At 58.7% G+C, this 24,619-nt stretch overlaps 8 protein-coding genes across 8 annotated transcripts; 2 read left to right on the top strand and 6 right to left on the bottom strand.

Moving 5' to 3' along the window:
• Positions 1 to 26: 26 nt before the first annotated feature.
• On the bottom strand, positions 27 to 4,155 carry TRAVEDRAFT_38161 (uncharacterized protein; the record flags this gene model as incomplete). The annotated part of the gene is made up of 19 exons (XM_008041038.1): positions 27 to 65; positions 118 to 186; positions 238 to 424; positions 482 to 671; positions 734 to 920; positions 989 to 1,019; positions 1,076 to 1,101; positions 1,163 to 1,208; positions 1,271 to 1,585; positions 1,637 to 2,276; positions 2,338 to 2,400; positions 2,467 to 2,796; positions 2,851 to 3,017; positions 3,074 to 3,120; positions 3,179 to 3,276; positions 3,336 to 3,412; positions 3,529 to 3,778; positions 3,843 to 3,901; positions 3,962 to 4,155. 19 exons carry the CDS (start codon positions 4,153 to 4,155, stop codon positions 27 to 29), a joined length of 3,015 nt encoding a protein of 1,004 aa, XP_008039229.1.
• Positions 4,156 to 4,738: 583 nt separating this feature from the next.
• Positions 4,739 to 7,873, bottom strand: TRAVEDRAFT_48806 (uncharacterized protein; the record flags this gene model as incomplete). The annotated part of the gene is made up of 7 exons (XM_008041168.1): positions 4,739 to 5,563; positions 5,613 to 5,672; positions 5,724 to 6,208; positions 6,264 to 6,720; positions 6,779 to 7,108; positions 7,158 to 7,400; positions 7,460 to 7,873. The coding sequence occupies 7 exons, from the start codon at positions 7,871 to 7,873 to the stop codon at positions 4,739 to 4,741; spliced, it is 2,814 nt and encodes a 937-aa protein (XP_008039359.1).
• A 342-nt stretch (positions 7,874 to 8,215) lies between these two features.
• TRAVEDRAFT_59336 (uncharacterized protein) lies at positions 8,216 to 10,638 on the bottom strand. Its single transcript, XM_008041638.1, has 3 exons — positions 10,073 to 10,638; positions 9,514 to 10,018; positions 8,216 to 9,459 (listed from the first exon to the last, which is right to left on the bottom strand). The coding sequence occupies exons 1-3, from the start codon at positions 10,625 to 10,627 to the stop codon at positions 8,330 to 8,332; spliced, it is 2,190 nt and encodes a 729-aa protein (XP_008039829.1). The 5' UTR covers positions 10,628 to 10,638; the 3' UTR covers positions 8,216 to 8,329.
• Positions 10,639 to 11,878: 1,240 nt separating this feature from the next.
• Positions 11,879 to 13,190, bottom strand: TRAVEDRAFT_126229 (uncharacterized protein; the record flags this gene model as incomplete). Its single annotated transcript, XM_008041637.1, has 5 exons — positions 11,879 to 12,429; positions 12,489 to 12,640; positions 12,694 to 12,877; positions 12,928 to 13,045; positions 13,113 to 13,190. The coding sequence occupies 5 exons, from the start codon at positions 13,188 to 13,190 to the stop codon at positions 11,879 to 11,881; spliced, it is 1,083 nt and encodes a 360-aa protein (XP_008039828.1).
• Positions 13,191 to 14,512: 1,322 nt separating this feature from the next.
• TRAVEDRAFT_125534 (onanonoxo-7-onima-8-eninoihtemlysoneda) lies at positions 14,513 to 17,149 on the top strand (the record flags this gene model as incomplete). The annotated part of the gene is made up of 5 exons (XM_008041636.1): positions 14,513 to 14,682; positions 14,735 to 14,858; positions 14,915 to 15,023; positions 15,073 to 16,875; positions 16,935 to 17,149. The coding sequence occupies 5 exons, from the start codon at positions 14,513 to 14,515 to the stop codon at positions 17,147 to 17,149; spliced, it is 2,421 nt and encodes an 806-aa protein (XP_008039827.1).
• Positions 17,150 to 17,229: 80 nt separating this feature from the next.
• Positions 17,230 to 20,412, bottom strand: TRAVEDRAFT_48802 (atypical/PIKK/PI3K protein kinase; the record flags this gene model as incomplete). The annotated part of the gene is made up of 13 exons (XM_008041167.1): positions 17,230 to 17,603; positions 17,657 to 17,746; positions 17,799 to 18,393; positions 18,449 to 18,712; positions 18,763 to 19,044; positions 19,104 to 19,331; positions 19,383 to 19,463; positions 19,519 to 19,605; positions 19,656 to 19,776; positions 19,831 to 19,974; positions 20,031 to 20,132; positions 20,187 to 20,276; positions 20,339 to 20,412. The coding sequence occupies 13 exons, from the start codon at positions 20,410 to 20,412 to the stop codon at positions 17,230 to 17,232; spliced, it is 2,532 nt and encodes an 843-aa protein (XP_008039358.1).
• A 285-nt stretch (positions 20,413 to 20,697) lies between these two features.
• TRAVEDRAFT_48801 (uncharacterized protein) lies at positions 20,698 to 21,794 on the top strand (the record flags this gene model as incomplete). The annotated part of the gene is made up of 4 exons (XM_008041166.1): positions 20,698 to 21,033; positions 21,091 to 21,372; positions 21,424 to 21,528; positions 21,585 to 21,794. The coding sequence occupies 4 exons, from the start codon at positions 20,698 to 20,700 to the stop codon at positions 21,792 to 21,794; spliced, it is 933 nt and encodes a 310-aa protein (XP_008039357.1).
• Positions 21,795 to 22,318: 524 nt separating this feature from the next.
• Positions 22,319 to 24,463, bottom strand: TRAVEDRAFT_150399 (Trimethyllysine dioxygenase). Its single transcript, XM_008041635.1, has 11 exons — positions 24,309 to 24,463; positions 24,057 to 24,247; positions 23,914 to 23,998; positions 23,797 to 23,857; positions 23,647 to 23,743; positions 23,492 to 23,597; positions 23,335 to 23,425; positions 23,185 to 23,279; positions 22,827 to 23,134; positions 22,688 to 22,773; positions 22,319 to 22,629 (listed from the first exon to the last, which is right to left on the bottom strand). The coding sequence occupies exons 1-11, from the start codon at positions 24,390 to 24,392 to the stop codon at positions 22,430 to 22,432; spliced, it is 1,404 nt and encodes a 467-aa protein (XP_008039826.1). The 5' UTR covers positions 24,393 to 24,463; the 3' UTR covers positions 22,319 to 22,429.
• Positions 24,464 to 24,619: the final 156 nt, after the last annotated feature.

The following is a 24,619-nucleotide window of genomic DNA, read 5'->3' as shown; positions in this document are numbered from 1 at the left end:
ACAGGCGGCTATACCGCCGGGGATGCTCACACCTGCGCCCCCTCGGGGATCTTGTAGTACAACGGCTGCACACGCATTCAGCGCACAGTCAGGTGAGTCCAACGAAGGTGCGCTCACCGTGCCGAACACATGGTAGAAATGGCCTCTCATCCCGCCGTTTTGCTCGTAGTACTCCATCGGGAACCACTACCGCCGTGTTCAGTCGACAAGACACACGCATCAGGAATGTGGACTTACGTGGTCCACAGGCAATTCCTCCTTCCACGCGCGCATGTAGCGCGCCTCCTGGCTGTCGTCCACGATGCCCGCGCCGTGTCGGGGCACGACGAACTGCCCAATCTGCATCTCCGTGTCCGTGATCGTGCTGCGCGAGACCCGCGCGTACGCCGTGCGGTACAGCCCGCGGTAGAATATATACTCGCACCTGTCCCTCGGTGAGCCTGCACACGCTAAACAAAGACAAGGCAGGGGGTGCACGCACCACCTATCGTAGTCGTCCGCATCGATGTCGTGCACGCGCTCGTCCGCGACCATGATCTCGTACGGCGCCGGGCGCGGCGCGAGCGGCTTCGTGACGACGTACCCGAGGAAGATGACCGGGCGCGGGTCCGCCGCGGCCATGATGCGCGCGAGCTCCGTCGACTGCAGCTCGCGGTCGAGCGGCGTTTCCTCTGCTCAGGACAAGTCAGCGTCCGACGCAGATGCAAAGGCAAGGACATTGGGGGAGGCTTGCCTTGGCCGTTGTGAGACACGATGACGGTCACCTCCGTGCCGAACATGTCGAGCACGGCCTCGATCGCGGGCGCGAGCTCGCCGTCTGGGGACGGGAGGAGGTGGTGCGTCGAGTTCAGGATCGGGAACTTGGACAGCAGGACGGCGCCCCACGTGTGTTGGTTTGGGCCAGGGCCAATGTCGACGTACTGTTGACAAGTCCGGTATGAGCGACCGAGGTTCGAGCCGGAAAGCTAAAGCGACGCCAGAAACATACGTAGCCAAGTTCCTCCGCGATGACGCGCGTGCTGAGCGAGAACGGTCAGTCCGTCTGAGGTACAACGGCACACGCAACAACACTCACAGATCCCTGTTCCCAAACGGAATCCGCTACAATTGCAAGGTCGTCAGCCCATCTCCTCCCCTCATCTCATCTCGCGCAGACACTCACATGCAAGTCCGTCTCCAACAGCCCCACAACATCGAGCTCCATATCCCTACGGTTACCCCTCGTCAGCACCCCGCTCCGCACACACCCCAACCAACGAAGCAGACGCACTTGATCAGATCCCGCATCCGCCGCTGGCTGTCCCGCCCCTCATTGTCGATCCCAAAATGCACCGTCCAGATGCCCGCGCGCACGATCCGCGCCGCCTCGCGGTGCGGGCGCGGCACGACCCCGGGCCAGCTTGCGCGCCAGAGCGACGCGAGGAGCGAGAGCGCGGTCAGCAGCACGAGCGTGTACTGCACCCTGTAGTGCGCCGCGCGGGACAGGCGCGTGGTGGCAGGGCTGGGGCTTGAGGGAGAGGCAGGGCGCCGGGGGAGGCGCCAGTCGAACGCGAGCGCAATGAGTGCGACCTGTGAGATGAGCACACTGGGGCGATCGTAAGCATCGCATCCCCACAGGCGTATCGAGTGCACTCACAGATCCGTGCGCTCCCTGAAGATCTCCCCGCCCGGCACGAACGCATACGCGACCGTGAACGTGCTCACGACATCATACACAACAACGACCAAACACGCAACCCCCATCGTCCTTGCCTCCCTCCCCCTCCCCGCCTCCGCCGCGCGCGCCCACACCGTCGGCACCGCGCCCATCAAGAACGCCGCGAACCCGAGCCCGCCCGCATACCCCGCCCAGTCCCTGCCCTTATACATCACGTACGCGCAGCCCGCCCCCCACACGAGCCACAACGGGTGCCCGCGCGCGCTGTGGGGGAGGAGGGCGGCGAGCCCGAGCCCGAGCGCCTGCGCAACGTGCGTGAGCGAGCCGTGCAGGGCGGGCACGGGCCCGCGGACGGGGTACCCGGTCCAGGACCACGCGATGAGCGTGCTCGCGTCTGCGAGGAGCGCGTGAAGGGAGAAGAGGAGCACGCCGAGCGCCAGGGACGCGGGGAGCCAGTGGTGGGATGGGGCGGACGCGGGAGGTTGAGTTGCAAGCGACTTGGATTTGGCGGCGGGGGGAGGGGGAGGGGGGCGCGAGGCGTACTCGAGGATAGCGAGTAGCGCGAGCGCGATGCCCGTCTTGTTGTACCCGCCCGACCGGCCGTCGACGAATGGCCAGACTGCGCAGTGCGTCGAAGCGATTTAGCCTCTACGCAGGGCGCAGGAAGCGCACGAGCATACCTGGATTATTGGTGTGGTTCGCGTGCTTCGACAGCGACGACACGAGGAAGCCCAAGCCCGCTACTGCCACCGCTCGCGTCAGCACCCACACACGCCCACAAACCTCCTCCACAGTACGCGATCACGCACCTATCGCCTGGTACACCACGTCCTCGCCCTCGCCCCCCAGCCAATCCACCGTCACCCCAACCACCGCGTTCGCGCTCGCAAACGCGACCAACAACAGCCGCCCCAAGGGGCTCGGCACGACGTACGCCGCGAGCCCGACGAGCGTGAGCCCATGCAGGATCGCACGGCCCTCGCGCCCTACCGCCCACTCCCACAGGGGCGCGATCCCGAGTATTATTGGTGCGAGCGTGACGAGCAGCGCGAGCTCGTGCCCGGCGAACCCGAGCTCCCACACGGAGAAGTAGAAGAGCGTGGGCACGAGCGCGGTGTACACGGACCAGAATATGTACGCTTGCGCGGGGGGTCAGCGGGCAAGGAGGGCGGGTGCGCAGGGGCACGACGTACAGAGATACACGTCGCTGGCGAAGGCGATCGCCGGGCGCGCACGCGTGAACATGGACGGGTGCTGCGCGGGGGCGGGGGCGCCCAGCGGCGCATTACCGGCTTGCTTTGCGTCTTTCTCATTTACCGGGGGCAGAGGGGTTGCTGCGACTTCTGCTGTCGATGCGACTCTACGGACTACGTCTCAGTTCGTGGTACTCATGCAAGACGGTGAAGCTGCTGGTACATTTTATCTGCTTCTGACGGTCCGCCAACTAATGTGCCCACAGTGATCTAGGGGTTGTCGCTTCAACGAGGGGTAGACAAATATTGCTAGAGGACTCCTGCTCACCTTCAGGTCGGCTGCCTCGAAGTCAAGCGCCGCCGAGGAGTCGTACAACACATCCAAAAAGATGAGGCTCCATTCAAAGAAGCTGTACCGGGTGTATGCTGCAAGTGCAAGCCAGTCAGCGCATTCATGAAAGTTTCAAAGAAAGCTCGAATGCTACCTCCGGGCACTCGGTGAACCTTGTGCTGTATGAAGAAATATATCATGGGCACTAGAGCTGCAAAGAAGCTGTTGGGGCTGGTTCAATAACATGCCCCAGAGTTCTCATGCATGAGGGGCTCACGTATACGACGCCAAACGCCTGTTCGGTAGGTCAATAGGCGTCTGCCAAATGTACAAACTAAGGAGCTCACCTTCTGCGCCTAGATGCAACATGACCGGCGGGTGTGCAAGCTGTAGAGCCGAACATCCAGGGTATATTGAGTACAATATATCCAATCATCAAGACGTCGTGGGCATCATGGTCGTCCGAAGACGTAATGTACACCCAGCCGCCGCATGAGAGGGTGCGGAGGACACCAACAAGGAACAGGAATCCCGGGAAGCTTGAGCGCGGGTTGCGCTGCAGGTAGTACTGCAGAACGACGAGAGCGAAGCGCGGGCCTGCGAACACGCCCAGTTCGTAAGTTTGGTTCTTAACTACGGAACGGCTACATAGATCTCTTACCGGAGTTGATAGCGATCAATATCTGGAAGATATTTCTCTCGGGGTACCAGTCGCCAATCCTACCGAGTGCTGCGTTGAACATACACTGACAGGAGCCTTGTGGAGTTTAGGAGGCTCACGTAGCAGAAACGGACGGGAACCATTCCTCCGGGTAACCCGCTACGCCATTCTTCACGATCTTCTTGTAATGGAGGGCGCAGCCGATGAGTAGAGCACTGATAAAGGCCGCTAGGGAGATGTAGGTGTGTGTGCGGGCGAGGGTCGACGCGTACAGGGTGAATGGTTGCGGGGGTTTAACGGGTGTGGAGGCCATGGTGGCGGGTGTGGTGGTACAGGATCTGTCGAGAGTGGGCCGACGTGTCTGCCGCAGAGGGCAGCGTCAGACCAGCGTCCCGAGGGTGACGAATGCACGGCGAGTAATGGACAGAGGAGAACGCGCGCCCTTGCGCCGACCCTGTCCGACGCTCAGCGTAGTAAGAGAACAGGACAGAAGGCTTCTCAGCCACTGCCCAGCCAATCTCGATCCTCGATCACCACCGCGTGCGACCATACGTCATCCCCCTTTCTCACGTCCCGACGCCGCCATGACCACGCTACGCGAATCCCACGCAAAAAATGAGAAGCACACAAGACCCTTTGGCAGAGGCAGTGAGAAGTAGTGTTACGGAAACAGTCCCATTGATCATCAATCATGCCTCGCCGTATTCAGCGTGAGTTGGGCCGTCAACACAGAGGCACCACAAACGCGTCTACTCGCGATCGTGAGGTCACTACATTTGACACCATGCAAAATCCATAGTATCACTGGTATACAGTGAGAACGTGAGGCACGTAATGCCACGACAGTATCGAAGACATAGAAGGCAATTAATCCTGGGTATAGGGCGTCAGTCGTATCAGAGCGTGAGGCATGGTGGGACATACGATACCTGGTCATGCACATACTTGGCCTTCTTCTTGATGGGAGAGGTCGGGGACGGCGGGACGTCGCGCGCGCCGACAGCCTGCTGTTTCTCGGACTCCAGAGTGCCATCGAAAGCAGCCGTAGTTCGAATCCCAGTGTGGCTTAACGGAGGCTCAGCTATTCCGACCTGCGCTGCCCGAACAAGCACGTTGGCATGGGTGACCCCGTGCACGAAGTCGTCTCTCTTCTTTGCCGCATTCCGGGTTCGCTGCTCGTCGTCCGTCGACTTGTTGGCCGGGAGCTCGCGCACCATCTCCAATGCCCTCTCCAGAAGCTCGATCACAAACTTGTGGATGTTGTGGTACTCGTAGCCCTCGAACTTGTATGCAAGCAACAGTAGTTCCCACCATTGACGCAACAAGGGCTTGAGCGGCTCGAAGTAGCTGTGGACGTGGACAAGGAGGTGCGTCTCGAACTCCTTGCTGGAGCTTTCGAACAGATCCTTCTTGTTCCACGCGATGATCTCCAGGCCACCATCGAAGAAGCAATGGACCATCCGGCGCAGTTCCAAGATCTGTGTGCGGCTGGGCTCACTAGCAGCGTTGAAGTCTTCGGTGAGTTCCTTCCGCCGATCGCCACCTGGTCCTGAGCGTGTGATGCATATGTAGAGCAAGACCCAGAAGAAGGACTCCATGTCGTGAATTGCATCATGCACGACCGGATAAGATTGCAGAGCGCCTGTCACCTCGGAGTCATGCCGTCCGACTGTGACACCGCCCGAGTTAAGTATCTTGGCGCTAGCATAAGGGGGAGTGCCCTGGAATACACATCAATGAGGACAACGGTGTAACAGGGCAGTCACTCACGGAGCGGGGTTCTCGTTTCGGGGTGGTGTTGGAAGTGGTGTCAGACTCGCGAGGAGGTGTCTAGAGTACCATCAACCTTTGACAACAATGTGATGGACAACAATAACATACCAGCAATGCCGTGTTCCAACCCAAATCCTCTGGAGTGTAAACATCGTCCGCCGGCGGTGTCAGCCCCGAACTCTTGTGATAGCGGAACGCAGCGTGAATGTATTGGACGACGTTCATCATGTAGTACGCCGGTGGCACAGAAGGTTTGGTCCCGATGAGAGTGGGGTGCTCCGGTGGGTTAGAGCGTTCGTACCGGAGCCTGATTAGATGATGAGCGCGCTGGACCACCGCTTCGCTCACTTGGCCCGGCGGCGACTCCCATGCTTGAAGGTACATAGGAAGAAGGGGAGTATCGATTTCTTCGAAACTGATCTTGCGCTCCGCCACGGTTTGAATTCTTTTCGCATGGCCGAAGTCGATGAGGCAGCCTCGAACGCCCTGAGAATGGGGCTGCGGGCCAGTCCCACTATCAGCTGGAGCTATAAGCAGATTCGCGGCGCTGACGTCGCGGTGAAGGACGCCGTGGACGTAGGCGAACCGATGTCCTTTCAGTAGCTCAGCTTGGGCATCATAACACTGACATATAAGACCGACACATACCGCGAACACCGTGCAAAAGGAGCTCAATTAGCTCCCGCAGCGTAGTGAAGAACCTCATAGAACAGCCGAACACCGCTAGGATGACCCGCATACGAGTGCGCTTCCGGGGCGCTGTCGCGTTTGGTCCGACGTTGTATAGCGCGACCATGTCATCAATGATGATGGGTACACTTCTCCCATGAAGTAGCTCCATGTCTTCATCGATGTCGCGATATCTCTTCTGGGAGGCTACAGGCCTTGGGGCTGGAGGCACTGGCGCCGATTTGAGGCCCCTCTGTATGAGACCGTCAGTGCTGTCGGCCTCGCCCGCAATTTTCACAGTCTCGTGGTAATGCATCCGGCCAATGTACTGTGCATCTGGGTCGGGTGTCTCATCGCTGATCTTCTGCAGGTGCTCGTACATAGCACCTTCATCCACCCCGCCCTCAGACTTCCACCACTGCTTCAGCACATAAACCTGCGGAACGTGATGAGTGCACATACACGGCGACGAAGTGCACCACGAGAGACCGTACCGCGCGCGTGTCCGGACTTTGGTGACGTTCATCATATCGAACGACCGCCCACACCACACAGCCGCTGCCAATCACTTGGTCGGTGCGAAGCTCACTCAGCGCCTTCAGCGTCAAGAAGGTGTCCTTCTCTGTGGTGATCACCCATTGCGTTGCACATTCATTCTTCTTGTACACTGCGATGTCGAACCTATCCGGGCCTTGTGACGACAGTCGGTACGTGTGAATGGGGGACCGAGGCTCGCGTGCGAGCCGCATGCTAGGGTCAAAGCCGAGACAATGTGCAGGCAAGATGGCCAACGCGGCCATGACGTGAACGAATTCCCTTGGGTTCTGCCATTCCAAGTCAGACCAAGCGTGCACGACAGAGTTCAAACCGCACCTCGTGTATCTTGATTGGCACGTCCATGCCTAGCACCCCAGACCTATCGAGGCACCAAACAGAGACTTCATCGCAACTGAGGATGAGGCCGAGCGCAAAACGTCGGTCCTGCTGCTTAACCATGGTCAAGCGCAGATAATCAACGAGCTGAGCGACGAGCTTTTCCGCGTTCTGGCGGTGGTCGCGTTTGGCCTCTACTGGGGCCACACACTGTAGCCACCAGAGTGCCTCCTTCTGCTGTGCCTAGTCTAAGTCATGAGCAGGCGCCTCACACATACTCATCACATGCCAGCGAAGCTTACCGGAATAGAAAGATCTTCAAGTTCTTGGATTGTGCTTCTCATCCCACCCAGCGCGAGTGCGCAATCGGGCCGAACGCATTCAACGCCATCGTCGGGGTCGAGAGGTTGCGGAGTGCTAGAGTGGTAGTCCACCCAGACAGCTTCACGGACTTGATCGTCTTCGTCCTTGTGTACGTTCCTCGCCGCATCCGCAATCTTGTTCGCAGCTTCGACGAACGGCGGATAGAGCTGATCTTCTTCGAACGCTTCCCCGCTGGGTGGAAAGCCCCTCCAGCGTCGTTCCTCACCATAGAGCCCCGGCTCGAGTTTCGTGACATTTGTGTAGATTTTGTCGAGGACTGAGTGATGGATGGGCAGGATTTTGTCGAGGAAGTCCTTCGTGGGTACGATACGTATGTCGTCGATGTTTACCATGGCGTGTTCCTTGGGATAATGTCAAGCGGCCCAGCAGCCTCGTCCGAGCGCGTTCCCCGTCTTTCCAACCACCGCTTCGCCAATCTCGATCTCAATCACGACCACGTGCGACCAGGTCTTCATCCATATTTCTCACCCGTCTGGCCATCCGGCCGTGGTACCTCTGTGCTCGCACACATCTGCCAACGAAACAATATGACACCCCGGCGCACGGCTCATGAAGCGCGCAGGCGCTGTCAAACTCGAGGTAGCACACCTTAACGAGACGTGGAACTTGGGCTATAATGACACGGTCTACCTATATACAATACTATACACTGCACACCCTGCAGGGACATACTGATATAGATATCTGCGAAACAAGACAACAAATCGAGAGCAAGACAGACAAATCGACGACTAGATCCCCACGCGCATGTCCAACATACCCACTGCTCCGACTGCACGTACACGTCCTCACCGCCGCTTCCTCGAGCCACTCTCGCCCGTCCCGCTCCTCGACCGCTCAGCGCGCGTCGCCAGCCATTCCGCCGCCGACGCGCCCTGCACATACCCCTCGCCCATGAACACAGGCGCACCCGCCCCGCCGCCCCTCGCCAAGAACCCCCGCTTGCTGCTCCGCGTGCCCATCGCGACGAGCTCCCCGCTGTCCACGTCCGGCTCGGACTCGTCCTGAGCCCCCGCCGCATCCGCATCCTCCTCATCCGACGGCTGCCACAGCGTGTCCCCAGCCCGGCGCAGCTCGTCGTCCAGCGTGAGCCGCCTCCGCGCGTGGTTCGTCATCCGCCCCTCCGACGGTGCGTCGCCGCCCACTGCGCGCGGCTGGCTCCGTGCAGGCGGTGACGGGCTTGACTCTAGATCTCTGCGTACACGCGACGGACCTGCGCGGGGCGCGTCATCGCGAGCGGCATAGCTCCGGGCACGACTTTCGGGCCGCGACGGCGGGCCAGCAAGGGGATCGTCGCTCTCGGACCCCTCGTCGACCACAGGCACCCTTCTCGGCAGCGCCAGCGGGATCTTCGACTTCGCAGCGCGCGCAGGCGGCTTAGGCTTGTCCGGCGACTTCGCCGAGGCGGGCAGTGGCGACGCGGGTGGGCGCCGCGCGAATAGATCCCTCTTATTCGCAGCTGAGGGCTGCGGTCTCGCGGGCGTCTCCAGCGCATCGACGTCGATGATTTCGTGTTCCGGCTCTAGTTTAGGCACGCGTTCGGGCGGGGCGGCGGATTTCTCCTCGGTACGGTTCCGTCCCGAGTCAGAGGGTGTGTCCGGAAGCTTGTCGTCATGCGACGACTGCTCATTCTCGTTGTCCGAACATAGTGACGGCGTCGTGAGGTCCGTTTCCGCGGTGGAGGCTGTCGGCCATATCCGTAGCGGTGCGTTCGTCTTGGGTCGCGGTGGCTGTGTCCGGGGCGGAGCAGCCTCGAAGAAGTTCGTGCGCGAGCTCGAAGTCCGACCACTTGACGAGGAAAAGGACGAGTTCGCGCTGGAGGCGGAAGACTGCGAGCTCGAGGGAAGCGACTGCGAGCTCGGAGCTGACGGCCTCGTTTCTGCCAGCCGGTTCGTCTCTCGCCGTTTGGAAGGGCCCGCTGCAAGGACGACGATGAGAACTGCATGCAGAAAATTCTAGCACACAAACTCACCACTGCTTTCTTCAACTACGCTTCTTTTCCTCTTCGCGCCGGTCTCTAGGCTAGCAGCCACGCCTAGATCGAATGATCTCTCTCCCAGCGTAGCCGCCATCCTCGCCCTGCTCATCCTAGTCGAAATCGTACTGCGGTCTAGCTCGCTCACTCCCGCTCCTGCGGCTCTCGCCGTGCTCGCAGGAGGACCCATAGACGTATTGCCGGTTAGTCCTCCCACCCGCCGTAATCGCACGGTCTTCATTTCCCGCAGGAACGCCGCCATCTTGTCTGACGGCACGTTGACTGTCGGCTGCCCCGTCTTCTTCGTGCGTGCGCCATATGCCACACTGTTAATCGGGGCTTCAACGGGAGGCTCAGTCCGCTTCAGACCTGCACGTGCAGATGCAAGGAAGTTCCCGCTCTCCCCAGACAGTGTTGAAGGTGCCTGTGAGCGGAACAGAGGAGGCGGAGGCGGTGGTGGCGGGGGAGGAGGCATCATGCTGTTGCTGTTCTTCAATGCGAGCTAAGAGGTATTCCTGTTAGCAATTATGCTGAGGCACTCCAACAGAAGACATACTTCTGCTCGGAGCCGCGCGACTTCCTCTTCCAGCATCCGGATGCGCTGCTTGTCGTGATCACGCTCGCCGTCACCACGATCGCGGCTATGCCGTTCATGCTCTTCTCTAGCCTCCTGTAATTCCCGCTCCTTGCCCCGGACTCGTACCTCTCCGGAGGTGTCCCATGCGCGTTCCTTGCCCTTCGACGACCGCGGTCGATGCACGGGTTCCACCGGCTCATCAAGGGACCTCCTCGAGCTGCTCGCATCTCTGCCGGAGGCATTGCTATGGCGGGAAGACTCGCGCACGGGAGAAGGCGCTGCAACCTCGGCACTTCGATCTCTCGTCTGGTCGGTACGCGTTTTCAGCGTCCGTCCTCGTCGAGATGATTCCTCGTGTTCACTCTGTGCGGTCTCCGGTTCGGCCTCCTCCACGATCGGCTCAATGGGCGGAGGGGGCGGGGTTGGTGTGCGTAGGCGCGGGACAGCGCGCTGATGTTTCCGAGGTACTGTTTCGGGCATAAGAGAGGCGGAACGGGGAAATAGGGATCCAGGCATGGTCGGAGCAGGCGTCATCAGGAGCGCAGCGGGGGAAGGAGGGGATCGCATCGGGGTAGGCGGAGGGGGCATAAGCTCGCTCCGATCTGCATATGTATTGGTTTCACGGCAAATATATGAGCGGAGGGACGGACGCACCAGGAGATTTATCTGCAGTCCTCGCCGATTTCTTCTTGGGTGGGGGCGCATCCGGCTCTTCCACGACATTAGCCACATCTGCAATACGCCCTGGGTCCTCGGCCGTCTCGCGCCTCTTCTTCGCAGATTTCTTCGGGGGTGGGGGTAACGCAGGCTCATCTATAGCAAGCCACCACGCGAATCACCGTCAATCATCATGCACCCTCGAAGCGCGGATCCGAGACACAACTCACCGTCCTCATCATCAGCAGCCGCCCGCTCGGAGGACCTCGACCTCGGCGCAGGCTGCACCTTCTTCTTCAACGCCCTCAACGCGCGATCCCGCTCATCATCACTACCGTCCTCGTCCTCCTTCCGAACGCGCCTCCTCGCCCGCGCCCGCTCGCTCTCGACCTCGCTCCTCTTCCTGACGCGCTTCCCCCTCCTCTCCTTCTCCCTCTCCCCCTTCGCCTCGTCGCGCGTCCGCCGCTTCCCATCAAGTGTAACGCGCGAAGAAGACGCCTCCGGCTGATCCTCCTGGTGTGGCTGCTACAATGCGACCCAACCAGTCAGATCTCCTAACCCTACTCAGCGCGCGACTACTTGAACCAACTCACCCTTGATTCGACCTCCCCTCCAGCGGCAGCAGTCACAAAAGATCCAAGTTCGCGCGTAACAAAACTGAAAGCGGAGGCGAGCAGGCCGGGGGCGGGTGGGGGGTCGCGCGGCCGCGGGGCCATAGTACTAGACTAGACTGTGTAGCAGATGGGTGAAACAGAACAAGGTTGGCTATACACAATAGTAAATAACGCGACGCGAACGCGCGATATTAATTTCCCACGGTCAGCACTTTTAGGCGCTCGTACTAACAGTACCACTTCGACGCTCGCGCAGTTCTGGCAGACACGCACGCCTCAGTCCAAAGCACCACAAGCTGAGGAGAGAAAAAATTCGTGTAGATGGGAGCTGTAGTCATACATGAGAAACGGATTAGATGCAGATGGGGAAATCGTGGCCATGATAAGTTAGCGTAAACCGTAGCCATGTCACCAAGCAACTATAGTAGCAGAGTCTTCTGTGTGACAGCGTCCGCGCCCTCCGATGCACTACAATAAGTGTTTCCAAGTGTCCAAGGGACCCGCATGGGACCATTCACCGGTAACCACCGTACGACGAGTAGCCCGGTGGGGGAGGTCCGCCCGAGGGAGGCGTCGCCGCACCGCTACCGGGAGCGGACTGGCCAGTCGCGATGGATGCCCGGACTGCAGCATATGGGTCCGCGTACTGCATCGTTCGGCTGACGCGGGGCGTATCATCGACAACTTGAGGAGGAGCAGAGAAGCCGCCAGCGAATCCGGACGGTGCAGGGTCGGAGAACGCGCCGTAGGCATCGATGCTCGGACGTGGTGCAGCCTGGCTGCTCGCGAAGGGGGTGGAGGCGGGCGCCTGGTACGATGGGGATGTGGAGACACCGGATAGCCGGTTAGAGTCGCTGAAGGGCGAGTATGGCTTGTTGGAGTTGTCAGAGAAAGGCTTCTGCTGAGCACCCTCGTCCGTGTAATCGTCGTCGTCGTCGTTCGCGCGGCTGTAGTCCGAGCCCTCCGAAGCCTCCATAGGGTGCGTGAAAGGGGGGTCGCGGGCGCGCGAAGACTTGCCATTGCGCCAGTCCAGCACTGCGAGCGTCAGGGTGCAGCACCAGAACACTGGTAGAGGGGAGGGGGTAAGCGACGCATGATGCTACAGCATAGAAGACGTCACGTACCAAAGGTGAGCCAGAAGAAGATAGCTCCAGCTTTCTTGGTGCTGCAGAACCCACTGAGCCCTTTCTTGAAGTCATCGCCGAGGGAGGCGTGAGGGTCATTGTCTGCGTTCTTGCAGCCCGCCTCCGTCCACGCCGAGATAGTCACAATGAAGCTGCACATGTGTGTTAACAACCAATGCGCTATAGGAAGTCGGGCGGCACTCACGATATGAGGAGACTGACGGCAGTTCCAGCGCCCGAGAGGATGAACCCAACACGAACTTCCTTGAGAGCGCGAGCGAGACGGGCGCCCTTGTCGTACTTCTCGTAGATGACGGGAACAAGGAGTAGGAAGAGCGAGAACAGAATGCCGGTGACCGACACGAAGACTGCAAATCCGCTGAGGCCGGCTGGAAAGCGCTCAGGCAAGGGGCGCGGTATATGATGGCTGCGCACTTACAAGGTCCTACTTTCCATTTCGCTTGGAATGCAGAAATGGACGCCATACAACACATCGCGAGGAAGTTGAAGAACGCTTGTGAGACATAGAATACTATTGCTGGTTTTGAGACAATCATCTAAGGGACGCAGGAAGACGCGTCAGTTGTGGCGGTCAACGATCGGCAGGGACCAGGGGGGATGCACCCATATCCATAGTGTCGAAAGAACAGGAATGAAGAGCAGAAAGACCAGGTATCCTCCAGTGTCGGCGAAGGTGGTCATATACGCGGTGGGGGGGAGGTTGAAGGAACATGAACATTACGTAACGCGCGACGCGTGCAAAGACGGGTACGCCGTGCCGCAGTAGTTGAGCGCTGAGCGCGCGGCGGAAACCGCTGGGCAGCGTCCGGAGTATCGCGCACCGCTTCACGCCGTTCGTGTCCGGACGCGACGTGGCGCAAAGGGGCAGAAAGGGCGAATTGGGGAAAATGAACAGGACTCACGTCGTCTTCGAAAGGCACTACTCCGGCACTCCCGATTCCTCCGGTGGTGGAGGCGGGCATGGGAAGAGATTGCTTCCTCTCGGGAAGCACCTTCATAGCAGCATTCTGTAATGTGTCGAGGAAAGGCATGTCGTTCTTCGGCTTGACGGTGTCGTCTGAGGCGTTGAGGGTTGGCGATAAGAGGCCGAGATTGGGAGGGAAGGGGAGGTCGTCAAGTGGAGCTACCGTCCGAGCAGCGTGAGGGTCGTCAAAGTGGGAGGGGTCGTGATTGTTTACAGCTTATGTAGAGATGCCAATGCCAAGCGATGCAAGTCGCAGCTGAGGATATCGGGGAGGGTCTGCGGATGGGCAATGCAGGGAGAGGACAGCCTCGGTAGAGACACTGCGCGCTGTGCCCTTTCCAGTTGACTTTCCCTGCTTTCGTAAGCGTGATCGCCGCCCAATTCGGTAGCACCCCCGGCATCCAATGGTCATCTCGGCCTCGTCTTTACAATCCTGTACCGAGCATATCACCCTCAGCTCTGCCCCTGGACCACTGGTATCACCAAAATACGCCGTACACGCCGTTGTCTGAATGAACCACCACTTTTTCTGACCCAGAACTCGAGTCTTGCGGCTTCCTTGGCTTTAACGCCGCGGGCGTCTACCTCTTGGCGCTGACGTCAATTGCAAGCGACCTCGCCCGCCCGGATTTCTGAGCATCGAGCCTCAGCGAGATAAGTGTAGAGTTGTAGAAAAATCGCCGTATATCAGAGCTCTCCTTGTCAGCCTGCAAGAAGAGAAACATCCGGGCACGGCTTACCCGGGCAAGCGTGTGCGCTTGTTGTTCAAGACCTTTGGAATTCAACAAGTCAAAACATCCGCTTCCGGCCAAAATCCCGCCTAATTCCGCTTGGGGCTACGAGCGTCTCACTTGGCTCAGTCCTCATCAGCTTGCTCCCATTTCCACAGAGGGTCGGGCAATCCCAGAGGTGTGGAAATACTCAAGTTCTGGTCACGATATCGGGCTAATGATACAAACGTCCCACAGTTGCGCGGCAGTTGACGACTCTTGCTCGCTTGCAGCTCATGAGCTGAACTTTGGGTCCCCCAAAATTCGTCATGTCGCTGCTCTATAAAAATCTGCGGATACACCAGGTCTTCGGTGCAAACACAGATGTCGGGAAAACCGTCCTCACCTCGGCCCTCGTCCGCGCGTCGGCCGCCGCCGGGCACTCTGTGTACTACCTGAAGCCCGTTAGCACCGGACCTATGTCCGATGCAGACGACGAGTCAGTGCGCGCCATTTTGTTCCATCCCCGGCGTAGGGCTCACGCACCGCAGGCGGATCCTTTCTCTAGTCGGGAAGCACAAAGCACAAGTACAGAGCAAATGCTTGTTCCGCTTTGACGACCCCGTCAGTCCCCACTTAGCAGCTCGCCGTGCAAACGAAACTAGCGTCATCGAGGTATACATATTTTAGAATCCTCGATATCTTTTTTTGCTCACGTACGACTCTATAAGAGGACAGTACCCACTGACGACGCGTTCGTGAACGCGGTAGCGAGCCATATTCGTGACTGTGGGGTACAAGCGGGTGTTCCAAGCCACATGTATGTAGAAACAGCCGGAGGTATGTGTGCAGTTCGTGAGGCTACGTCCAATTTGATCAACTTTTATAGGTGTCCACAGCCCTACCCTGTCGGGAACGACACAGCTTGACGCTTACCGACCTCTATTCCTTCCTACTGTGCTCATTGGGGACTCTCGGCTCGGCGGCATCTCTTCGACTATCGCTTCTTACGAGGCCATGTTAATCCGCGGGTACATCGTAGACGCCGTGCTGCTCTTCCGCGATGAGTACTACCGTAACTGGGAGTACTTAGCACCTTACTTTGCTGAGCGTGGAATCCCGGTCACATCGATCCAACCGCCGCCAGAACGCAAACCTGACCCCGCCGCGGACGCTTCTCTGACCGAGCAGTATTATCAAGGCATTGTACCGGAAACAGGTGATAGCACGATCTTCGACGTAGTCAAGCATCTCGACACCTGCCACACGCGCCGACTGGAAGAGCTCGACTCCATGCCCCGCCGCACACTCGACTCCATATGGTGGCCCTTCGTACAACACGGGCACGTAAAAACCGAAGCGGACGTGAACGTCATCGACAGCGCATGGGGCGACTTCTTCAGCGTCTACAACGGCAAACGTCCAACGGCCTCGTCCAAAACTTCCATCCTGGAGCCCCAGCTCGACGGCTCCGCGTCCTGGTGGACACAAGCCATCGGCCACGCGCACCCGTCGCTCGCCCTCGCCGCCGCCCGCGCTGCCGGGCGGTACGGGCACGTCATGTTCCCCGAGGCGACGCACCTGCCCGCGCTCGAGCTCGCCGAGCGGCTCATCCAAACGGGGCCTGGCCGCGGGTGGGCGGCGCGCGCGTTCTTCTCCGACGACGGCTCGACGGGGATGGAGGTTGCGATCAAGATGGCGTTGCGCGCGTACGCGACGCGCGCGGCTGGGGAGCTCGGCGGCGCCCGCCGCAAGGACCTGGGTATCCTCGGGCTCAAGGGCAGCTACCACGGCGATACGATCGGCGCAATGGACGCGTGCGAGGAGGGCGTGTACACGTGCGAGTGGCACGATGCGAAGGGATACTGGTTCGACCCGCCCACCGTCTCCATCCGCGATGGCAAGACGGTGGTGAGCCTCCCGCCGGCCATCGCAGCGGAGACTGGAGACGGCAAGTCCGACGTCGAGACGGTGTCGCTCTCGTGGACGTACAACATCGACGAGCGGCTTCAGTCTCCCCTCGCTGAGGTTTACCGGAGCTACATCGAACGCACCCTGCAGAAGCTGAAGGACGGAAAGGGACCTCGGATCGCCGCACTCGTGCTCGAGCCGCTAGTCATGGGCGCCGGCGGGATGCTCTTCGTCGATCCGCTCTTCCAGCGCGTCCTCATCGACGTCATCCGCGGCCCCCGCAGCAGCACCTCCCCGCCCTCCGAGTGGTCCGGGCTCCCCGTCATCTTCGACGAGGTCTTCATCGGGCTCTACCGCCTCGGCCTGCAGTCCTCGACCGCGCTGCTCGGCACGACGCCCGACATCTCCGTGAACGCGAAGATCCTCACGGGCGGGCTCGTCCCGCTCGCGGTCACGCTCGCGTCCGACTCCGTCTACCGCGCGTTCCTCAGCGACAGCAAGGTCGACGCGCTCCTGCACGGGCACAGCTACACCGCGTACCCCGTCGGCTGCGAGGTCGCGAACGAGACGCTCGACATCGTCGAGAAGCTCGCCGCGAGCCCCGCGTGGACGGCCGCGCGCGAGAAGTGGAAGGTGCCCGAGCCGGAGAAGGCCAATGAGAAGGCGGTGTGGAGCTTCTGGGACCCCGAGTTCGTGCACGTCGTGTCGAAGATGGACCGCGTCGCCGAGGTCATGGCGTTTGGGACTGTCCTCAGCATCAAGATCAGGGATGATTCTGCAGGTATGTGTAGTGGAATTCCCTGAGTCTTTTCCCTGGCGCTGATGTTGGCGCGTTTGCAGGGTACGAATCGCACTCGGCGCGGGCCCTACTGGAGTCAATCAAAACTGCCACCGAAAGCGATGCCCTCTCGCCAGCACCCGGAGGCTCGCCGTTCGGCATTCACTACCGCACCCTCGGGAACGTCGCCTACTTCATGCTCAGCCTCAACACCTCTCCGAGCGTCGTCCGGGACATAGAAGAGAGGGTGTGGACGGTCCTCCAAAACCCCACGTAGATGCACCAGTCTCTTCGTCTCCGTGGTTTGATATAGCAGCCAGCAATAACACATCTAGAAAACAAATATACAGAACCCGTCTAACTCCTCCAATACTGCGCCCAGTCGTGCATCCTATCCAACACCGCCGTGAACGGCGAGATGTCATTCAACAGACGCTCAAAGTGCTCGATCGCCTGCTCCTCCGTCATTTCGAGGCAAAACTTGCCGAGCACCTGCTCGTGCACGTCGCGCTGCTTGATGTGCGGGATGTTCGCGTCGACCATGAGCGTGACCAAGTTCAGGATCAGGTTCGCGCTCTTGCGCAGGATCGAGAACGCCGTGAAGCAGAAGCTCTTGAAGCGCGTGTAGTGCACGGACTGCACGCCCCCCATTGCGTCGACCATCTCCTTGCAGATCTTGACGGGCGGCGCGAGCGGTTTGGGGTCGCGGCCGAGGATGTACCCGAAGTCGACTGTAAAACAGTTCAGCTGGACTAAATCTCTGTGTAGACAGAATCAGACGTACCGTGGAAGAAGTGACCATCAGGGGCAAGGAGCAGGTTGTCCAGATGCCGATCCCCAACACCGAGAAGGTATGTCATGACACAATATCCAGCTACACGACATCAGCAAACGACAGTATCGGGAAGTCCGTCCTGACAACTCACCGCAACTTCTGACGAACGTATCAATGACCCCGGGCTCGACACCATACGTCCCCACACTACCCTCGTCCGGATAGTTGGCCCGAAGGTAATTGAGCAGCGTCCCGTGCTCGCTCACGATCGCCGCAATCGTCTTGCTCGGGATGAACTGCGCCATCCCCTGGCTCGGGCCCGTCGCCAGCACATCGTACGGGCTCAGCTTCAGGTCCAGGTTCTCCTTCCTGAGCAGCCGGTCCATCAGCGTGAACAGCTGGATCACGAGCTGGTCCTGGCGCATGTCGTCGCCGTCCTTGAAGATCACCGGGTACTCGCTCCCGCCCGCGCACTGGAAGTAGAGCAGCATCGGGTACATGTTGCTCTTGAACATGCTCGACTTCTCCGCGATGATCCCCGTGACCTGCACGCGCGCGTTGAGCGGCAGCGGCAGCGGCGCCATCGAGGACAGGTTGCTCTTCGAGTCCCCGAGGAACGCGCGCAGCTTCTCGATCTTCTTCGGACGCGGGTCCTTCGACGTGCGGAGCTCGCGCGCGCGCTTCGAGAGGGTATCGATAAGCTCTCCCTGTCTTCGCATGAGGTCGCGTCTCTCGTCGCCGTTGTCCTACAAGATGAAGAAATCAGCTTCCGTACTATACAGCGGTGGGAACACTGCTTACCCCCAGGATCTTCATAAACTTGAACACAACTCTGCCGTACATCTTGGCCATCATCTTGTCCTCCATAGCTACCTCGACCATAAGGTACCAGTGGAAACGGTTCCCCAATATAGGGTTGCGCATCGCCCGTGAAATCAAGAAGTCCGCAAGACCGCTATCATCATACGATACCGCGCTCGTGGTCGACCGCGAAGAACGCTGGTCGCTCGCAGTGCTCTCGAACTTGAGCGCCTGGACAAGCTGCAACAGATAGAGGAGTAGCTCCTGTAGCATCCAGTTAGATCACCGCCGAGTAGCATAGATTGGTTGCTTACATCGTCGTCGGCCCTGTTCAGCTGCTTGACGGCATATGCCCTGACGCGGGAATCGACAGTATTGGGTCCGAGGAGCTCGAGAGCATCATCGATGTCGATCTCTGTCCATTGAGGCAATAGCTCCTCCACTGCCTGTTTGACCTCCGACGGGTCCCTCCACGTTACCGACTTCAGGAACTTGGTCAGTCCACGCTTGTCCCGGGTCAAGTAGAAGCGGAATTTCCAGATGAGGTCCTTCTCTTCGGACGTGAGCGGCTGACTGGGTGCGTAATTCAAGATATTCTGATGAGTAGTGAGAGGCATCAGCGTCTGGGAACAAGCGATGTAAATGTTACGCCTACCGAGAGTTCATCTCGTATCTTGGCGTTTGGCTTCAATTCGCGGTCGTACGGGCTGCTTCGGTGACTGCGGACCAGACGGCGATGCTTGTCCTCCACCGGATTCTCTCGTGCAATGTCAGGATCAACAATTTGCCACAAGTGAACGTCTGAAGTGAAGGATGACGTCAGGGGTGCAGGCGTTGCCGCAGTCGACGACGCTGTCGATGTGGACGGAACGCTGGATGCATCCTGAGGCGAGCCGTGAGCTTCATTCACAGCCAGATGCGATGGCGGACTCACTGGCTCGCTGAAGATGACGGGGAAGTCGAAACGTGGGAGGTCGATGTACAGATACAGATTCTCGCTCTTCTCGGTCTCGGCCTGGTTTTGCGGATTGAGATTTGGGGTCTTGCCCAAGCATACCGAACGCACTCACAGCGTGTATTTCCTCCATCTTCCTGAACGCCATCGAGTCCAGCCACTCAGACTTTGGCAAGTCCCCTCGCTCGTATTTCTTCACCAGCTGTTGAGAATGTTAGAGTGCTGAACGCCAGATATATTTCGTGAACACACCTTCTCCAGCCGACCCATCTCATCCCGCGTGCCAATCTTGCTGGGAGTAGTTGGCTCATTCGCCCCATCCGCCTCTCGGTCAGGCCATAACACCATGCGGTGCTTTCCCCGCCGAAGAGTCCTGTATGGCCATCAGCATACCTCTCAGTAAGCGTATGGAATGCGATTGACTGACCATTTCTTTCCAAACAATCGAAATGTGGTGCCTCCCACCGGGATAGCCGACCTCGGGCCTGAGATGTCCCACACAGTGAAAGTGATTTGAGAGTTCAACGGAAGGTCGCAATAACGTATAGGCAGTGTGATCCATTCATTCCACCTTGCAATCCGTACGTCAATCCTCACCCCCACGAGCGCTGTAGCCACACCACTCACGTATAGTCCTTCTTGAATGCCTTGAAAGACGTACGAAAGGGTATCGTCAGCGGCTTGTTGTCCGCGACGAGCTGGCAGGTCACATAGAGATCCGAGAAGTTCCTTCGCTGAGGTCATTCAGAGAACCGGTGGGCGAGCGGAATGGGACATGCTCACGGAGACTGCTGCACCCCGTGAAAGCGTAACTCCGGCTTCTCTAGGACTTCGGTGAAAGGGTGTGGCTTGCGCGTTCCCTCAAGCTGAGATCTGGTGGGTATGTTCAGTGAGCTCACGAGGCCAGGGGCGAGAGGGTCGGGCGTGTTCCATACATCCGAAAGGTGACCGGCATCTTGAGGTCGCTGAGCTTGGCGAACGTGAAGTCATCGCGGTTGTCCTTGTCCATGGCTGGCGCTGCACAGCCGTCCACAGGCTGATAGAGACGTGAGGTGGTCTTCCACAAGGTTGGAGAGCAGCGCAGTCGGGCGCGTTCGAGCTCAGTACGCGGTAGCGGAGAGGTGCAGAAAGCCAAATGCGATCAATTCGGAGACGGAGGGCACGCGTCCCGCCACCGGCGTCTCTTCTCCCTCAGTCGTCTCATGCGATCGTCATGTCGGACGTACAGAATACCTACTCTTGACCTCCAACCTCCTTAAACCTGCCCGGATTGCCACGAAAGCCCTCCGAGAAGATGAGCGCGACACATGAGATCCCTAGCGAGGCGTTGGAGACCTTGTCACCCCGGAACAGGGGATGCATCGAGCGGCTGAGGGCACACCAGCCAGAGGAGGTCGATCTGTTCGTCCATCTCTACCATCTTCCTGTTACCCCAAGTCCTGAGGCTGTCGCAAGCTCCAACTATCCTTCCACGAAATTGGCAGCAGTCCTCGTCTTACTATACGAGAAAGCCGGCGAACTGCGCGTACTCCTGACCACCCGCTCGAAGTCCTTGCGTGCCCATCCAGGACAGGTCGCTCTCCCGGGAGGCAAAGTCGACGCAACGGATAGTGACGTCTTCGAGACCGCTGTGAGCACAACGCCGTGCGTATGAACCGGTTGACACCAGAGCTCACCATCTCTGCAGTACCGCGAAGCGCACGAAGAAGTCGGGCTCCCGCTTCACTATCGTCACGCGCATACTATATGCACCCTCCGGCCCTACATCTCGTCTAGCAAGCTGCTCGTTACGCCCGTGGTAGCCCTTCTCACCGAACCCTCAATTGTCGAGACCTTTGTGCCTTCCCCAGGAGAAGTGGACCGCATATTCAACCATCCCCTCGAAGCAATACTGGACCTTAGCATTGCAGCCAAAGAGGAAGTGTCACCTAAAGGAAGCACGGACTGGCCATATGAAGACGAGCTATATGTGCGTTGTGTGTCGCTATATGTTCGCAACACCGTCTCACCACATACACAGAATTTCTCGGACATAGAGTTGCCATGGCTGGGCGACAGCACCTACCGCATGCATAGATTCCGTTCAACGGCTTTCGCGATCAAAGGCCTCACCGCTGACATACTCGTGCGTACTGCAACTCTGTCTGTTGCATCCTTCATCGCTGATTCATGACCGGTCAGATTGCGACAGCCATTATCGCGTACGACAAGCAACCATCGTACGACCGTTGGGCCCCCCGGCAGCTCCGCACATTCACGCCCATCCTACGCATACTCGAAACCCAAATTGAAGTGCAGCACGCTGTCTCGGGAACATCGACCCCCACACCGAAGGTGGAGGTGGGAGTGCCGTCAGGACTGGAGAACGCGGTGGTCAGCGCAGACAAGTGACTAGTGTTTTCACAATGCGGTTGCTATATTTATGACTATAATTTGTACGACTTGAACGTCACTGAGTTGTCTCACGGCTCGCTAGCCTCACATGTACAAATCCTCAGGAAACGCCTTCTGCTTTTCCTGCAACTTTGCCATCCTTCCTCGTCATGCGCGGTCACATGATCGCGTGTCTGCATATCTCTCTGGATCGTTTCGCATTTCAGAGTCATACCAGCATCCCTAACGGCTCCTTTGTGCGGTGACAACCCGTGTGAGTTCCTCAGTTGATGCGTAAGCTTAAGTCGAGGTCGAAGTCATATATTTTCAGTTCAAGCGCGGTGCAGTCAGCTCCCTTCACCCCGATGTCAATGTCATCCATACCTACACATAAACGATGCTGCCCCACTCGACCATTCTATCCTTACTGGACTCGTAGATCGCGGACTCGCGCTCCCGGTTGATCTACCTCCACCGGTGCTTTTGGAGAACGCCTGTCCGCAGAGTGTCGACAGCTTCCATCTCGCACAATGGGCGGTACTCGCTCACATCCTGAAGTACGTTGGTGGTACTAGTAAAATTACAATACTGCCGCTGAGATAGTGTGTGTGGTACGCTGTATCCGCTGCTCAATCGCTCTACCCATCAACATCTCACAGAGCAGGGTGCCAGATACTGCGGCCGTTCACGCTCGCTGTCGCAGCAGTATCCTGGGTGACGGGGTCTGGGGCATACCGCTCGCTGAGGACGGCAAGCTTCGACCGGTACTCGTCCATGCCAATGTATGCGCCACACATGCGGCGCTTCCCGTTAAATGCGGATCGCCCATGCAGCACACGATGGTTGTCTACGACTGTGAGGGGCGTTAGTGGTCAGCGTCAGCGTGAAGTCAAAGGGACGGGCGGACATACCGACTGCCGTCCCGGGCGACAGCTGGACCCAGTACTCCGAGTCCAGGCTGGAGAGGAGCTTGTACCAGGTGCGGATAGCATCGTACCTGTGCCCATATCAGCCCAATACCGGATACATGCGCCTACGCCTCGCGCTTACCACGGCTCGACTTGATCGGGCTTGAGGTTGCGCAGCACGCTGCGGTCGTCGTTGTTCCACCGCACCTGCACAAGCGCATCGTCTTCATGCTTTAGCACTGGGGTATCGCGTATGCTTGGAGTGAACAGCGCCCCGGGCTCTCCCGCTGCGTGCGTCGGGACGGGGACTGTGGACAGGAGCTCGTACGCCTCCGGGTGCAACTCCTTCAAGATGGAGGCGACGTAGAAGCCGTCGACGAGCAGGGTCGCCCCGCCCGTCCCGCCTGTATGCTCGAGAAGGTGGAACAGCTGAAGACCGCAGGGATCTGTCTGCGGGAGTGTCAAGCCACAACGCGGGTAAGGGTTTGGAATAGGCTTACGAAGTACGTCGTGTCTGTGTGCGCGCCCAGGGCTAATGTCGTGTATGCCGTGTCGCCCTTCGCCAGATCCGATGTGAAGTCCCAGAACGCGCCGTCTATATCGACCAGTTGAGCATATATCGGAGGGTGCCTCAACCTGCCCTCACGTACACTGTGTTTCTCGGATAAAGGCAATCCGTCGGGATAGTTCTTCCGTCGCCTCTGGTGTTGCAGGCACTCCCGAGACAAAACAGAATCCGAACTTATCATACACAGCACGCATAAGCCACAGAGTGACTATCTGGCGAGCTGTACAGGATTTACTTACGACGTTGGATAACCACTTGAACAGACCGCGTTCGTCCTCCGCCATCGCCTGTTCATAAGTCACAGTAGGTGGGTCCTGCAATATCTTCGAGCCCCACAGTATCGGCCTGGAATGAGATGAGTGGATGCGGGTTGGATAGAGAGGACTTAGCGCACTCAGTAGCAGCTGGAGGCGGTGCCAGTGCTGGATCATATGAACTGTGTCGGAGCCAGGACCACGGATAGAGTGATATATGTGGTTGCGATGAGGGCCCTGGTGCCAAGGTTAGCATAGCGCGGGGAGATATGGGTGATGGTACCGCGCACAATGCACTTCCAGACCTTCCGGCTTGGATTCGACGTGGGTAGGCTTGATATCTGCTGGAATCTATGTACACGGTTTGATAAGGGGACACGGCGATAGCTTGAAAATGTAATGGGCACCTCGAAAGTATTGACAAGGCGCTGCTTGGTGATAGGATGGAAACATTCCGGGCAACGGCAGTGGTCACGCAGCCATATGTGGTGGCTGGAGACGGGTCATATGTTTGGAGACATTCTTGCAAATTACTTTTCATGACACTCACTATCGGGAATATGTAGTGGTGTCCCAGCCAAGAACAACGTTTCGGTCGTCTATCCGGCTCGTTGGAGCAACCTGAGCAACGTTTGACGGCTCTCGGGGTGTGTTATGCGATTGGATTGAGCTGGACGAGAAGTCTGCTCTGCACCGTGCGCCAGTGCCCACTGAAGCATAGCCTGGCCACCTTGGACACGACTAGACACAGAAAAATCTTGAATAGGCATGCGTGGTCTTCAAGTAAGCAAATTAAACGCACTTGGATGCTTCTCATGCCGCTATTCCCCGCCGAAACCCTCTTCAAGCATCTTGAGTACCGCAGTAGTGCACTGCCGCGAATCATAGCTGGCAAAGAAGGACTGAGGAAACCAAGCCACCCAAGATGTCGATATCAAAGTCCTAGCGCGTCGCAGCTCCTGTGGTCGAAGGATAACAAACGACCGCTCTGCAGTTCGAGGGCGCGCAAGGCTGGAGCAAAGGCCACGCTCCGCCCCGGCCGGCAAATCCAGATCCATCGTGAGCCTCGATCCCCGCAATTTCGGATGGTTCCGGGCCGCTCGTCATCAGGGT

The sequence above is a fragment of the Trametes versicolor genome (genome assembly GCF_000271585.1).
Source record: "Trametes versicolor FP-101664 SS1 unplaced genomic scaffold TRAVEscaffold_7, whole genome shotgun sequence".
Classification (NCBI taxonomy): Eukaryota; Fungi; Basidiomycota; class Agaricomycetes; order Polyporales; family Polyporaceae; genus Trametes; species Trametes versicolor.
The sequence above is the reverse complement of the archived record's forward strand: the minus strand, read 5'-3'. Positions and strand labels throughout refer to the sequence as shown.

Bases quoted from the DNA above. Each gene is read 5' to 3' on its own strand.
- TRAVEDRAFT_59336 (XM_008041638.1), bottom strand. From the start codon at position 10,627: ATGACGCCTGCTCCGACCATGCCTGGATCCCTATTTCCCCGTTCCGCC. The intron at 10,019-10,072 runs GTATGTCTTCTG...AATACCTCTTAG, and splicing joins TCGCGCGGCTCCGAGCAGAA to CTCGCATTGAAGAACAGCAA. The intron at 9,460-9,513 runs GTGAGTTTGTGT...TCGTCCTTGCAG, and splicing joins CGTAGTTGAAGAAAGCAGTG to CGGGCCCTTCCAAACGGCGA.
- TRAVEDRAFT_150399 (XM_008041635.1), bottom strand. From the start codon at position 24,392: ATGATTCGCGGCAGTGCACTACTGCGGTACTCAAGATGCTTGAAGAGG. The intron at 23,858-23,913 runs GTGCCCATTACA...CCGTGTACATAG, and splicing joins GCCTTGTCAATACTTTCGAG to ATTCCAGCAGATATCAAGCC. The intron at 22,774-22,826 runs GTAAGCGCGAGG...ATATGGGCACAG, and splicing joins CCCGATCAAGTCGAGCCGTG to GTACGATGCTATCCGCACCT.